At 38.6% G+C, this 14,590-nt stretch overlaps 1 protein-coding gene across 2 annotated transcripts in view; it reads right to left on the bottom strand.

Moving 5' to 3' along the window:
* Window positions 1-1,586: 1,586 nt before the first annotated feature.
* Window positions 1,587-14,590, bottom strand: part of cacnb3b (calcium channel, voltage-dependent, beta 3b) — a 42,929-nt gene continuing 29,925 nt past the window's right edge. For both annotated transcript variants that reach the window (XM_037541614.1, XM_017706145.2), the window contains exons 2-14: window positions 13,427-13,546; window positions 13,223-13,345; window positions 12,386-12,507; window positions 10,214-10,248; window positions 10,060-10,079; window positions 9,720-9,800; window positions 7,174-7,232; window positions 6,989-7,089; window positions 5,679-5,830; window positions 5,276-5,371; window positions 5,023-5,193; window positions 4,090-4,137; window positions 1,587-3,941 (exon numbers count right to left, since the gene is read on the bottom strand). In XM_037541614.1, the coding sequence (XP_037397511.1) occupies window positions 4,108-4,137; window positions 5,023-5,193; window positions 5,276-5,371; window positions 5,679-5,830; window positions 6,989-7,089; window positions 7,174-7,232; window positions 9,720-9,800; window positions 10,060-10,079; window positions 10,214-10,248; window positions 12,386-12,507; window positions 13,223-13,345; window positions 13,427-13,546 (1,110 nt within the window). In that variant the 3' untranslated portion in view covers window positions 1,587-3,941; window positions 4,090-4,107. The remainder of the gene's footprint in view (window positions 3,942-4,089; window positions 4,138-5,022; window positions 5,194-5,275; window positions 5,372-5,678; window positions 5,831-6,988; window positions 7,090-7,173; window positions 7,233-9,719; window positions 9,801-10,059; window positions 10,080-10,213; window positions 10,249-12,385; window positions 12,508-13,222; window positions 13,346-13,426; window positions 13,547-14,590) is intronic.

Here is a 14,590-nt window from a genome sequence, read left to right as displayed (position 1 = left end):
GACATGCACTGAAAGATTTCTCTGGTCTGATAATTGCAAACGTGACTTCCAGAATCCTTCAGCCTGTGTTGGCCTACATTCGTATCAATCTCAAACATGTACGTCTGCACTGAACATCTTGTAAAGACAGTTTCTTTTTTAAAAAAAGTTTTCAGATGTTCTCTGTGTAACTCTAAATTTTTCTTTGTGATACTGAGGGTTTTAGTCTGTTAGCACAAGTGCTACAGATGCTGCAAAGTGACCTGAGTTGAAGGTTTAACAGACATAACAACAGTAACTAAGGGAGCCACGAATTCTTCAGAATTTTGCCAACAGTCAGTTTGCTTTGCTAATGCTAGCTGGCTATGTTAGCATGCTAGATAAGATTATAAACAACCTAAACTAATGACTGTGTTTACACATAGGATCCTAAGAAACTATAGTTCACAGTGTACTATAGACTCAACAATGTGAGTTTGGGTTTTTGTTCTTTCCAAAGACAAAAGTTTATATTCAGAGAAATCATGTCATCCTTTTCAGAAAGCAAAAAATACATTTCATTTGGCACAGCGTTCAGTGATGTGCCCTCTACTGAATGTCTAGGTCTCTAATATGTGTAACTATGGATAGAACCAGCATCTGGAATGCTCTGTAATATATGAAGACTCTTATAATCCTTAAAGATGAAGTTATTAAGGGCTGCGGCGCTGGAAACAATATGTAGGGATCAGAGTATGGAGGTATGAGTGCCAATGTGGAAGAAGATCATTATACCTTTCCCTTTGTGGTTCATTAGAAACTCAGCTCTTGAAATACTGACTATAGAATATAGAATAGCATGGTGTTAAACTGCATGAAGCTTGTCTTGTGCAGCGCTAACACTGAGAGCTTATTCTGTCACATTGCCTCTGCATTACCTTTTTTCCCAGAGATCCATAGTGACGAGTAACCACTAGAGGTCACTGTAATCTCAGAAATAGTGTCATCCAGATACTTTGATATTTCACAAGCATTAAGGCTGTACTCAAGGGGGCTAAGATCTACGAAAAAGAAGTAAAACATTAATCTAGCCCCCTTTTACTTATCTTTTTTAGTTCTAAAATGCTTGGACATGGGAATGCAAAGCAAAATGATCAATTATAATAAGTAGTCTAGGCCAGTGAGGGATGCATGAGTGGTAAAAAGACAGAAATGGATAAGACTTCCTAAATGACTCTTACTCTACCTAGATTTCTCCAGGCTTTGTTGTCATTATGAAAGAGCTGAAGACTTATTCATTTCCAGCTCTAAATTCAAAACTTCACAGAAGGAATTTGGAGATAAAGCAACGGATAAATCACTTGAGCTACGTGCATTAATGAAGTTAAAGGTCGTTTGAGAAAATAAATTAAAATAACTGAAGAGAATTGTACTGAGCTGTAAGACTGGCAATGGCAAACTTAGACAGCCAGCAAGGCAGTGCAGGAGGCGGTGGTTTATGTGTGATGGAGCGGCAGGAGGGTGGGACGATGTGGTGCGTGAGGGGTGGTGTTCTCTGTGGGACAGAATGGTACTGACCCTCTGATGCTGGTGCCAACTTCACCCCAGAGAGTAGTGCTAGGTTGGCAGAGCCTGTCTGACAGAAGGCTTCACCCAGGAAGTGGGGAAAACACCTGTGGGTCTCACTTCAAGTCACAGCAGGGCTGCTAAGACCAGCTGTGTATGTGTTTTTGTACATTGTATGTCCAAAAGTATCCAGACATGATTCTTCCGAAAGAAGCAAATCAATCTTAAAAAGACATGCTTATGTGGTTTCCATTGCTGTGTAACACATGATTGTCCATAAAAATGGACAAAAAAGGTCTGAGGCAAAGGTGGAATGATTACGATGCATTATGCATGGTGTAAATACATAATTGTCTTTCACTACATTACAAAAATTATATCTTGGCAAGTGAAAACATCTTAAAACCAGTCTATATAGCTTGTCATGAGATTGCTCTAAGAATGTTATAAGATTACTGAACTAATTCATTTTTTTGTGTGTTTTAAATCATTTTATCTTTAGAAACTGTAATTCACATTAGCATATCAATTTGATTGTTTCAAGAAATAATGCAGATTATTTTGCTTGTTTCAAAAGCAATACTTGACGCAAGCAAAATGATCTGCCAATGGAATACGACAATTTCACTTGATAAAGTATCCAAACTTGTAATATTCTCACACAACTGTCATATTTAGAAATATTAGATATATTTGTAACACTTTATTTGCAGTGGTAGTTTGTTAATGATTAATAAACTCTTTAATAGATGATCAGTAACACATCAACAACATATAAGTGAAGTAGCAGTAGTAAAGCATTTGAATACACTGAAGTAAATGTCTTGTAGATGTACTGTTGATACATCACATTAAGTAGATGTATTGTTGATATGTTACTTCCATTATGCAAAACCTAAATTTACCAACCTTACCAACACCAAATCCTGACCCTGGGCCAAATCCTAACCCTAACCTTAACCCCAACCCAAAACCTAACCCTAACCTTCACCCTGGCCCTAATCCTAGCCTTGACCTCAACTTCAACCCAAAACCTAACCCTCACACTCATATGTTTTTGACATGTCACTGAGTCTGTTGAGTGTTTGTTTCATCTAAAAGGTTTAGATTTAAGATTTAAGGTGATCTCACTTGCCAAGATATCATTTTTTCCTGTGTGGGTACATTAGTCTTTTAGCTTTGTAGGGTCTGACATACTGACTACACTTGGAATAATGGTAAACTGGGCAAAGTAAATTATTTTTTTGCTAAACTAATAGGGAGTTTGTCCTTCCTTTGCGGAGGTAACTCGTCTGGATCACAAACAGCACTCCAACTCAAGATATTTGTCTTCATCATGCCAGAAAATGTGATTCCACTGCTCTACAATCCAATGCCAAACAACATTACTCCCCTGTAGCTGCTGAATGGCACTGCATGTGGTGATTTCAGCCTGGCTTCACATGGTGAAACTATCATGCAACCTACATGAAACTAATTAATGCTTGACCTGCATAAAGTGTCCTGCAAAGCATCTTAACTTTGTGGAACAAGTTTCATGAAACAGCAAATCAAATCACTAATAACACCATGTGATCATATCAAACAGTGTCATTTCAATCGCCTGATTTCACCGGATCAGTTGTACAAGACACTGAAACAGAAGATGGTTTACTGAACGGTTAAAAAGGAGATCCCCTGATCAACTTTTTGCAAGGCTGGCATGTGGTTGGTAACAAACAAGTTAGAGTTGCTCAAAGCCAATGTTTACATACAGAGCTGCCTTAACTAGTCCACTACCAGCAACAGCTGTCTAAACGGATGCTTGTGCCACCAATCAATCCTCTTCAACCTGCTGTAACTTTGACCAACATAACTAGATTTATTTTCTCCTTTTTTATGCACCTTAATTTTACATAGAACTCAGGTTGCATAAAAGTTTCACTGTGTAAAGCTAAACTTATCTGTGATTGATCCAGTGGGTTCTTATTAGCAGTACCTTTCTAAGCTGCATGTGCACAACCGATCATCTGTGTCAGCAATGATCGTGCTTCAAATGCCCCAATACATTAACTAGGAGCGTATGGACACTTTTGGACATGGAGTGCACGTCTGTGAGTGTGTGCTTCCACATACATTGTTGGTTGTGTGTGTTTTTGTATGCATTATGCTGCAGCGGAGCGGTCCTGAGACGTGGCGGCTGGCACACGTGGCTGTGCTGGGTGGGCTTTGAGCTGCACCTCCTGTGTGCTCAGGATGGTGGGGTTGGTCCTCTTCCTCATTTACCCTCATCTCTTTCTCCTCCTCCTCCTCTTCCTCCTCAGGGGGCAGCTGCTCTAGCTCCTCCCGCTCAGGGGCAGAGAGTGGCTGGCCTCTGAGAGATGGACTGAGGGAGGCGCCGGAATGATCCGCACCACTCTGACCAACCTTAGTACAAGCTAAGAATAGACTGGAGTCAGAATGGACTCAGCAGGGCTGGATGATGCTGCATTTTGTTTTCTCACTTATTAGATCCACATGCAGCAATGCTAAAATGCACAGAGCAACAAATAACCAAATACACATCTGACATGTTCCATTACTTACCCAGGTCTATGGCAGCACTCATTCAATCAGTTCTTGAGTCTCAGAGAACTGGGGGAACAAAGATTGTGACATAGCCTGGTGAAATGTGTAATATATCGTTGTGAATAAAACCTTGTATCTACATTTTTGTCATTTTATATTTTTGTGACATAAATTTACAAAAATACCAGTTCTCCTTAACATTATGTGAACTAGATCAATAGAAATTCTCCAAAATTCTTTGTGATAAAGTATCTTTACATTAGCTTACATTCAAAGTTAAGAACACTTTTTCCTTCTCCTGTAAAGTTACCAGTTTGGACATACATGGTTTTACTTCGACAGTGATACATCTACAAATATGGTGTAAAAAAGCGTTGATGCATTGTGATGCATTAGAACAAAGGTGGTGATTCATTTGTCATATCAGAAATTAATTAAAAGGGCCAAAATAAAATTCCTGTGCTGTTATTTAAACCCAAAAAACACTGTCTTATTGTTTTTTATGAGCTCTATTTCACTTCTATGTAAATATTAAGGATGTTGCAACACAACATATTGTATTGTAATGTAATGAATTGGACTGTATTGTGATTGGCATGCTGGCTTAGCTTGTGGCTAGAGTGTTAGACCTGGACATTATAATGCACTGCATTTGTTTTACATATTGGACTTTTACAGTCAAAAAACTGAAAATGGAAATATTAACATATTAATGGACTGCAAATGTTCAGACATATCTTCTTTTTGCTTTGTCGAACAAAATCATCAAAAATAGAATTGTAACACCCCTGTATTTTTAGAAATAATGCTGAATTGTTCCAAAATAATCAACTTGAATTGAATTATAGATATTACGATGCAATCAACAATTTGATAAAGAATAACTCTTCTGAGTTCAGAGTTTTATACCCCTTAATATCTGTTATGAATATGTGGTTTGAGTGTGCTTACCTGTTGACTGGAGTTAGCTGAGGGTGGGGTTACCACATTTTGCTCCAATAGGGGGTTCACAGGGGCTGAACCTGGCAGATGAGTGGCACGCCAGTAGATGTCCAGATACTCAGCCAGATGTTCACACGCATCTTCCAGCTGATTCTCATCCAGGATGACATCAAACATTTCCTGGTGTAGGAAAAAATGAAGGATGAGAGAAGTCAAACTGGGCCAGTCAGTAGAGCACTGACGCTGTTCTATTCACACTCACTGGTGGGCACTGTGCGAGTTTATCTCCTGCCATCATCTGCACATTTAGATGTTTGCTTTGAGACTTGCCCCTGGACTTGATGAGTCTTTGGAGGACCTACGAAAGAGCACGATGAATAATTGAGGCAAGGAAACATTCAGAATCATTCAGAAATGAGATGCCCATCAAAAGCATGCCGGGAATTCATGCTGCATCAAATTGTTTCCTAAATAATCATAACTGAAATAAGCTGATGTGAGGACAGATAGCTAGTTACACCATTAGTACTCAAAACAAAAGCAATGTTACTTCGAAAATGTTCCCATTTATTCTTGCAAGTAGTGGAACTGCAATATGTGAAAGTGTCAGCTGTATATGAGGTATTTAAGTGCCTGGGAGACTCATCATATCTCCTGTGCTGTACCTTTGGGGAAGACACCTTTACATAGACGATGATGGGGGCGAGTGATGTCTTGGTCAGTTGTGCTGGATGGTTAATGGTGTCTGCGTCTAAGACCACCAACTGCAAAGACTTTGCCAACTCAAATATCCTCTCTATCTCACTCTGGACCTCCGCTAAAAACACAAGACAAGCATGTAATCACTGACAAAAGCAAAAACAAAAGGGAATTATTTTTGCATGAAAGTAAAGTATAAAAATTTACAATGCTATTATGACAGTAATGTTCTTTGAAAAGCCCAGTGGGAATTTCTGAGTAAGTGTAATGAATTGAATGTAATTTAAACTGTTATTTTCTCACATATTACATTACTTTTTAAAAATAAAATTTCCTACTATTCACTCCTCTACTTCCAGCAGCACATGTTAATTTTTGTTACTCTGAATTGAGAGAAAATTTCATGTGTCTAATGATTCAAAAAGAATGTGATACACTCAAATTGAAAAAAACATATGGCAGCACACTTGTTAACTTATTTCTTTGATTTGTTTCTCCCATAAAGATTACACTACTTTTACTTTAGACAGCTTCTTTCGTCTGTGCTGTGATGATGCAGCTAATTAAGGACGTCCTTTGATGCTGTTGAGTAAGCTTTTATGTTCACATTCCAAATGTTATATAGTCATATGCATCCCTGATCATTTCAAGAGAGGGCCCGAGTGGTCGGATCACTACGTTTACCCTGTACACATCTGCACTACCCAGACAGAAACTGGCTCAAATTTAAAATCTTTCATCTGGCCCACATGCCACTGTGGAATGATGGCAATTTGGCAGATGCTCTTATCCAGAGTGACTTACAGTTTGATCATGTTACACAGGTAGGTGAGGTATTGTTAGGAGTCTTGCTCAAGGACTCTTGGTATAGTGTATGGTGCTTACCAACGCAGGAGACTGAACCCCAGTCTACTGTGAAGAAGGCAATGGTGTTACCCACTACACTACCCTATCCTTTCACAGCTGCTTCTAACTTTATAAGTTAAAAATGAATCATTTTATACCACATTAAAATTACATTGCAAACTATTCAGCAGATTGTGTTTTTTCAGTTAATAAAAAATACATATCATACAAAAACATAGGCTAACATACTGCCATAGGCCAACATAGTGGTTGTGTGAACAAACTACATATTCAGTTTGCCAGTGCAGTCAGTGGGTTAGTGGTACTGTATGTTTGCCATAAGTAGCCCACATTTTGCATGTGATCTGGGGAATCACTCAGGACACCTGTTAACGCCAGGTTTAAACAGAGCCTAAGTTCCCTCACTCACCTAAGCTGGAGCGTGTGTTGGACCTCTCCATGATGGCCTTCTTGTTTAGCACAGACCTCTTGGCTAGAGACAGATCCGCAGTCACTCGTGTGATAGAGATCCTGCCAATGGTAAAAGGTGTTGGAAGACCTCCAAAGCATCCATCTCAACACACTTAGAAGATAATAACCTGCTTTTGGACTTACCTTCCATCAAACCTGTGCTTGAGGAAGTCAAACAGTGCTTTCTGCATCATATCTGTCACCTGGACGAGAGGAGAGAAAAGAAATATGTTTTCAATACATTTACCTCAGTAAGGCAAGGCCAACCTGATTGATGACTAAAATGAGGTGCTTTACTGCTGGGATGTACAGCTGGCGCATGACTATAGAGATGTACAGGGGCAGACTTCAGCAGGAGGGTAAAGAGCAGCAGCAGAGGGGCTTTGGACAAGAGCCATGTGAAAGTTTAATGTGGCCTGTTGAAGCGATGTGCTTTAATTTAGACTCAGGCTGAAAAATGGATGGCTCCTGAAATAGAGAGGCAGCAGCGAATGCAGCAGAACAGCTTCAACTCTCTGCTGTGTCAGAGCAAGAGCGGCTTAGGTCTCCAGAGCATTTCTGAGCTACGGAGCCACAGACATGCATCAATATTTTACACAGAAGCTCCACACAAAAAGATCCTTACGTCAACACGAAGTTTCAAAGATTCAATGCATGCAAATACAAGTAGCGGTTATGCCCTAAAGCCCTAATCCTCTTAAGTAAGGCCTCTTCCTACATCCCTATTCTGTGATCCATTGAATATACACTTGCCATGAAAAGAACCAAAAAAGTACAATATTCTGCAAAGGTTAGAGACCTGCATTCCTTAATTTTCTAGTCAGTCAAGGATATTAAATACATCTTATTAATTTTTCAGATGTTTCTGAGGAGATTAATTATAAAATATTACACATGTATAAGCAAGAAACATGAATTTCCAAAACTGGAGCTCAAAAAACTATTAAACGATAATGAAAATGGACTTCACTGGTGGTCTACCAGACTCCAACCGTGCAAGGTCTAGTAGACCACCAAATCTATCCCCATCAAATAAACAGTACTTAAAGCTTTCATCTTTATGAGAGAAGAGAAAATCAAGCTGCTTCAGATCTGAAAACATCTACAGGTGTTTCTGTCCATTCTTTCACTGTGAGAGAACAGCTCAGTGCAATGGGTCTGAAAGGATGTAGCTGTCAGGAAGTCTTTATTGAGAAAAGGAAACCCACAAAATGGATAAAAATCTGCACTAAAACACAAAAACTAGACATTTGAGATGTGTAGTAAGGTTTTAAGGACTGATGTGTCTAAATTTTAACTGGGTTTATTTGGACAGTGAGAATCAGAAAATGCAATCCAAGACTAAACTTTGGAGGTTTGAAAAACTGAAAATGAACCTTTTGAAAAGAACAGAAACTGTAATAAAGGCAGAGAGTAGACACACTAAATACTGAAAATGTTGATATTAAATTTAGTTGCTAAGGCTTTTGTGTAATACAACATAGGCCTACACATCTTTAACATATTGTATAACTGTACACATCTTCAATTATTATTATGTAATTGTACATTTTATACCTATTTCACCTTTTATGCTTTCTGTAGAGCACATGTGTCAGGCTTCAGTCCTTGCAGGCCAAAACACTGCAGACTTTAGCAGGGTGCCTTAATAAACACACCAGATTCAGCTCATCGGCTAATTAGCAAGGCCTTCATAAGCTGAATTCAGAGTGTTAGATGAGGTAAATGCTAATATCAGAAGCACTTTGGCCCAGAAAATCCCCAGTTTGACATGCCCGCTGTAGAGTTATACTGTGCATTATGTATGTTATGTGTTTTATTTTATGTAAATTTATGTTAATATTTGCATCAGGAGTAGTTCTTAGAAATTAATAAAGATACTGAAAACAGGGTCACTGAATAGATATCTCCAGGGTATGGAAATGCATTACTGTGTTCTGAAGGTTCATTATAATAAGATTCCATACAGAATGTGTTCATTTAAAAATCTAGGCTAAACAAAAATGCTGTATTGGTTTTGTCATATATATTTTGCTACTGCATAAACAGTTTCTGTGTTCAGTGTTATAAAAAAATCTGTAATAACAAACAAAGTGATTCATTGTGAAAGAGTATCACCCCTAGTTATCATAATGTATTCAATGAGAATTCCACAGATTTATTTTTAATATCTACACAATTTAATTGTTCAGATATAAACAAAGTCAAAACAAAAACATACAGAAAACAAAAACAGTCAGAATTGTTCACAGTGGTGGTGATAGGAACCAGACATCTGAAGAGTTTAACACCTTTAAAAGCTCCCTCACAGAAAGTTACTTCATGAAATGATTATAAATATGCTGCCTGACACCTGAGAAATTGTTTCATGATAGTTTTGAGATAAAGTTTTGGCTTAAAACATATTTTTTGGGGTGCAGGGTATTAACCACTATTTACCATCATCAACATCTCATATAAAAACTCAGAAGACATGTGTGGGATCACTGGTCATTTTGGATAGCAAATAAAATGTCTATATTTGTGCTGTAGACACTGAGACCTCTGGTTCCTATCACCACCGCTGTAAAGAAATCTCGGTCCCTATGTTTCTCTACAAAGAACCTTTTCACATCAAACCAGTCTGAATGACTGTTTACATCTCAACGACTGAAGTCACACAATGTGTAATGCAACTGAGTGTGCAGTACCTCATAGCCTTTCAGCGAAGGCCCAACCAGCACCACAGGCCTCATGGAGGGTACGACATCGTAGGGTGGAACATGCTCTGTCTGAAATAATCAAGCACACAAAAACAGCCTCTTTGAAGCCTCATAGCTTAGTGTACACTCTGAATCTTAACTAACATCCTCCAACAACTAATGAGTCGCCTCTGGCCTTCCAGCCTCAGTAATGATATACAGAAGGATCTCTTGCAAACTTGTCTTATAGAGAGAGAAGCTGAGGAAGAAGCGTGCGTGTGTGTGTGTGTGTGTGCAATACTGCAGTCTATTCTGCTCTAAACCTTAAAAAACAACAAGAACAACTTACCTGCTTTTGTTTCTGTTTAGCTTTCAGAGAGCAAGAAGACAAACATTTAAGGAATGTTTGCAGGTAAAACAGGCTATTTGATGTAAACAGGCATGCAGCACAGCTACCAACACAATGTTAACTGTGGAATTTGGACTGTTTGCTGTTTTTTTACCTGAAGATGGAGGTGTAGGCCTCCCTCCTGGTTTTCTGTAAGATATCACAGCACAGTTACATGGGGAATGTGAGAAGAGTCAAGCGCGCACACACACACACACACACACACACACACACACACACACACACCACCAATAACAACTGGGTGAGTCCACAAACAGAGTTCCATTTGTGTTCCACTGATGTTACTTTCAAAAATATGTATGTGGAGTCGAGTTAAAACACATTTTAAACACAGATAAATTGTCCTTCCCAACTTACCCTGTCAGAAATAAGGGTTCTGTGCAGGTACATGTGCAGTTTGTGCATCAAGGCACAAACAATGTAAATGTTCTCTCAAAGGTACAACAGTGGTTTTAAGGTCCAATTGTGCACCACAAATAAGGCTTTTCCAGGTGAAAAGAACATATTGGTACCTTTTCATGACCTAAAGTTATTAAACAGATATAAAATACAATAAAATAAAAAGGCTGGAGACGAGACTGGGTGTGCGGAGTCAATACTTCTTATAGTTTAACATATAATTTGAAAGGATTATGGTAGAATTATGTTCCCTGACTAAAGGTACTAAGATGTCCCCTTGAGGATACCACCCCAGTGACAAGAGGGGTACTGCCCTGTCGCAGTTTATATTGAAATATTATCATAAACATACTTCAAAAATTATGTTATTGTTGCAGTACTGTGTGAATCCATTTAACATTTCATGCCTGAAGCATCTTTTTTACTGAGTCATCCAATATAGGTTAAAAAATGAATGTACAGACTTGGTACCTAAAATATAGACTTCGAGTAAAATGTACATTTAAAAAAAAAATAAAACATTAGAATGTTCTTAATATGATGACGGCATTAGCATGGGTGCTAGTTAATCATATTTTCTGTATTTGCTCATTTTTTGCTGAAAAACTCAACCCTGTTACTTATAAACCTGTTACTAATTTTCTGTCAGAAAAGAAACCCTGTAAAGACACTATTTCTGAGATGGGTTAAACCTTCATTATCCATTAAATTTGCATAAAATGGAAATTTGTTTTTGGCAATCTGGCACATAAATACAAAGACAAATACTTAAAACACTTAAAATCCTTACAGCAACAATGCACATTAACTATGTAGGGGGGTGTTTATTATATCCTTGTTCTAAATGCTGACAGCAGAGGGCACAAATGATGTTTTCCACTCATTCTTCCTAGGCAGCAGGACCTTAAATCTCTTGCCTGATGGTAGCAGCTGGAAAAATGAATGAAGGGGGTGAGTGTAGTCTCCTTTTTGACCTGGGTTGTCTTTTTGGTTATGAATTGGATGTATAAGCTCTGGAGTGACACTTGTTTGTTTCCATTGGTCTTACTGGCCTGGTTGACCCCTTGGGCCTGGTTGTTTCTTTGCTTAACTGGGTTCTTGTACCAGGGCACAATGTTGAATTGAGAACTGGGAAGTGACCTGTAGACCATGATCAAAGTATTGTTGCTGGTGTTAAAACTCCTAAGGAGAGAGAGCCTTGCCTTTTTGTAGACGTAATCTACATTGGTCTGAAAAGTGAGTCTATTTTAAGAGTTATGTTGAAATCATTTACGTTTTGTTCTCTTTCTCACTGCCATTTTTTATTTTTGACCACTTGGTGGTGCTGTAAAGAACACCAATGTGAGTTCTGGTCAGCAGTGAGCAGTGGTATGGAAGTCCACAGAAAGCAGGCATATTTGAATTTGTTCAGAGCAACAGTGTTTGCCATAATTCACTGTTGGAATTTGAAATATCTACTCACAGGAACCTCATGGATGGACACCAAATATACTGGCATACCTAAAAGTATCCTGGTATGGACATTTGTTTTCTGCTTGATAACGAGTGAAAAGGACTACTAGTTTTTTGTTTTTGTCCACTACACAAGTTAGGACTAGGTGACACCCCAATTGCACAAACACCCAACTTATAAATACAGTGTGAACTTGAACCTACGTAAGATATAAAATAATCTTCGACTTGGTTTGATATGAAAAAATGAGCAATTGCTTTGTGAGGCTTAACTCAGTGAGTCACATTGAATGTGCAGCAGAAAGTTCTTTGGCCTCCTTACTGAAACATGCTGGTGATGGGTATCGACTATAAGTCATGACAATGTACAAGCTGCTTTCAGGAAGGTCCTGTAAATAAAAAAAAGCTGATGTACCTCTGTGCAGCTTTCAGCTCCTGTTTGAGGCGCATGGCCTCAAGTTTGACGGGGCTGGGGATAAAGCTGATATCAGCCCCCTCCTTCACCAGCCGCCCGATCCACCAGTCATTGTTGAACTTCTGCACAGAGAGGAAGCACTGCTCTTAAACCTCAGCTCACCAGCAAAACAAAATGGTGTCTCACAAATCTGAAGACATAAAAATGAGCTCAATATAAGAAAAAAACCCCAAAAATTTATGTCAGTGTATTCTTTTTTTATACTTATATTAACCAACAAAAACTATGGTAATTATTGATTTTGAATTTCTATTTTAGCCCATTTTCACAAATGCTGAAGTATTTTTTTTTTAATGTGAATCAAACATTTTGATGTTTTTCCAGTTTCAATTGTAAAATACAATAAAATGTCTGTTAAATGTTAAATATATTTTAAATACAAATTGGTGGTCTGCATTTACATAAACTTTTAAAATGTCAGAAACAAAAAATCAGGAAGATTTTTAAACTGCTTCTTGTATGGATATCTCCAGAAAGATGAAGTCTGAGAAGTCCACAAAAATTTTGCTAAAATACTGATAGCTTCATAAGTCATGGACTATATTTTAAAAAGGTTTCAATCAGTAACTTTTTCTGTGGTGTTACTGGTGTTGTTCAATATACCAGACTATGTTTTACTCTTGAATCATATCAGCATTCTTAGTCGTTTGAGGCAATGATAGAATGCCTCAACTAAAATGCTGCTGAACCAAAAAAATCAAACCACAGACATGTCCTCAGTTTAGTTTTGTCAACATTATAGCTGTGACTTGCTAGCAACCAAATACTAAATTTCACCTCCTTTATGTGTAGAAAGTCTTTGGTTTCAAAGTTGATGGCAGCGCCCTGCACAGGACAGTCCTCATCTAAGGCCCCACAGTAGCTGACATTGGTTCTCACTGCAAAAGCCACAGGTTTGGTCTGCATAGAAGAGGAGAAAAAGCACACTAAGTGGACAGTGAATGCAGGAGTATGTCAGTATGAAAGGTGAGTTAAGCTAACCTTGGCTCTTTCGAGCTGCAGCAGGGCCTGGCGCTCGGCTTCTCGCCGAGACGCCTCCTTATCCTCCTCCAGGGACAGGTCGGAATCCGAGGGTCTACTAGTGTAGGAATCAGCCGAACCCTGTCAGAGAGAGGAAGAGGGAGAAAAAAGTTTTGAGATTCATTATCAGTTATTCGTACTGAGCACTCAAAGCTACAGTACATGTCCAAAGATTTCTAGACAACTGCTGATCCAACAGGATGATGGTGGATGATTGGTTCTGGATCACTCCAACTCATCCCAAAGGTACTGGATTGAGCTCCATCACTCAGAATGCAGTTCCACTGCTCCATAACCCTGTGGTTGGGGTTTTTATGCCCCTCTAGCCAATGTTTGGCATTGGGCATGGTGACCTAACATGTGCAGGGCTGGCTCTAACCTTTTGGGGCCCTAAGTAAGACTATTTTTGGGTTATCTGTCTTGCTTACAGATAACCGTCTCAGCATTCTGTATTCAGGTATGTGTCTCACAAAGCAGGATTTCTTGCTTACCCAGCTAACTTTTGGTGTAGACCGCAATAATCCTGTCAGATCACTTTTTACCAAGATACATCACCTCTAACATACTTACCTTGCTCCAGGGCAATAAGCATTAACAGTGGCAGTGGAGACTGTGTTGCTTTTTACCATTATAAAGGTTTTTTTAATCATAGCCTGAGTATCAAAATCTGGGTTAACAGACAAAATTGTTAACTACAAGTTAATTCCAGCTGTGTTGGTTAGGTTTAGTTAAGCTGAAACTTGAGCAAGAACCCTATGTAAGTTGAATGTGCTTCATAAAACAGACCCCATTTTTTGTTGTCCAGACAAGAGTCAAAACAAATGGCATAACTTTAACACTGGATGTGGTTATAGTGGGTTGAGAGAATCTTCGGGGTTGTATTAACAGAATATATTTGGGTGACTATTGATTTATAGTGTTAGCAATGTTAGCCATGTAGCTCCTGTGATGAAGGAAAAATGAGCAGCGACGTCTTTTGTAATAAGCTGAAGAATTAAAGTTGTGTTAAAGCAGAAGTGATGCCACACCAGAGCACTAGTGGAGCTAAAGCAGAGAAACACTTCAGAGTGTTTGAGCATTAGCAACTTAAATGCTGAAGTGCTTTATATAAGAGTGTTGGAGTAG

This window comes from Pygocentrus nattereri, chromosome 9, assembly GCF_015220715.1.
Source record: "Pygocentrus nattereri isolate fPygNat1 chromosome 9, fPygNat1.pri, whole genome shotgun sequence".
Lineage (NCBI taxonomy): Eukaryota > Metazoa > Chordata > Actinopteri > Characiformes > Serrasalmidae > Pygocentrus > Pygocentrus nattereri.
This window is presented reverse-complemented; position numbering and strand designations above follow the sequence as displayed.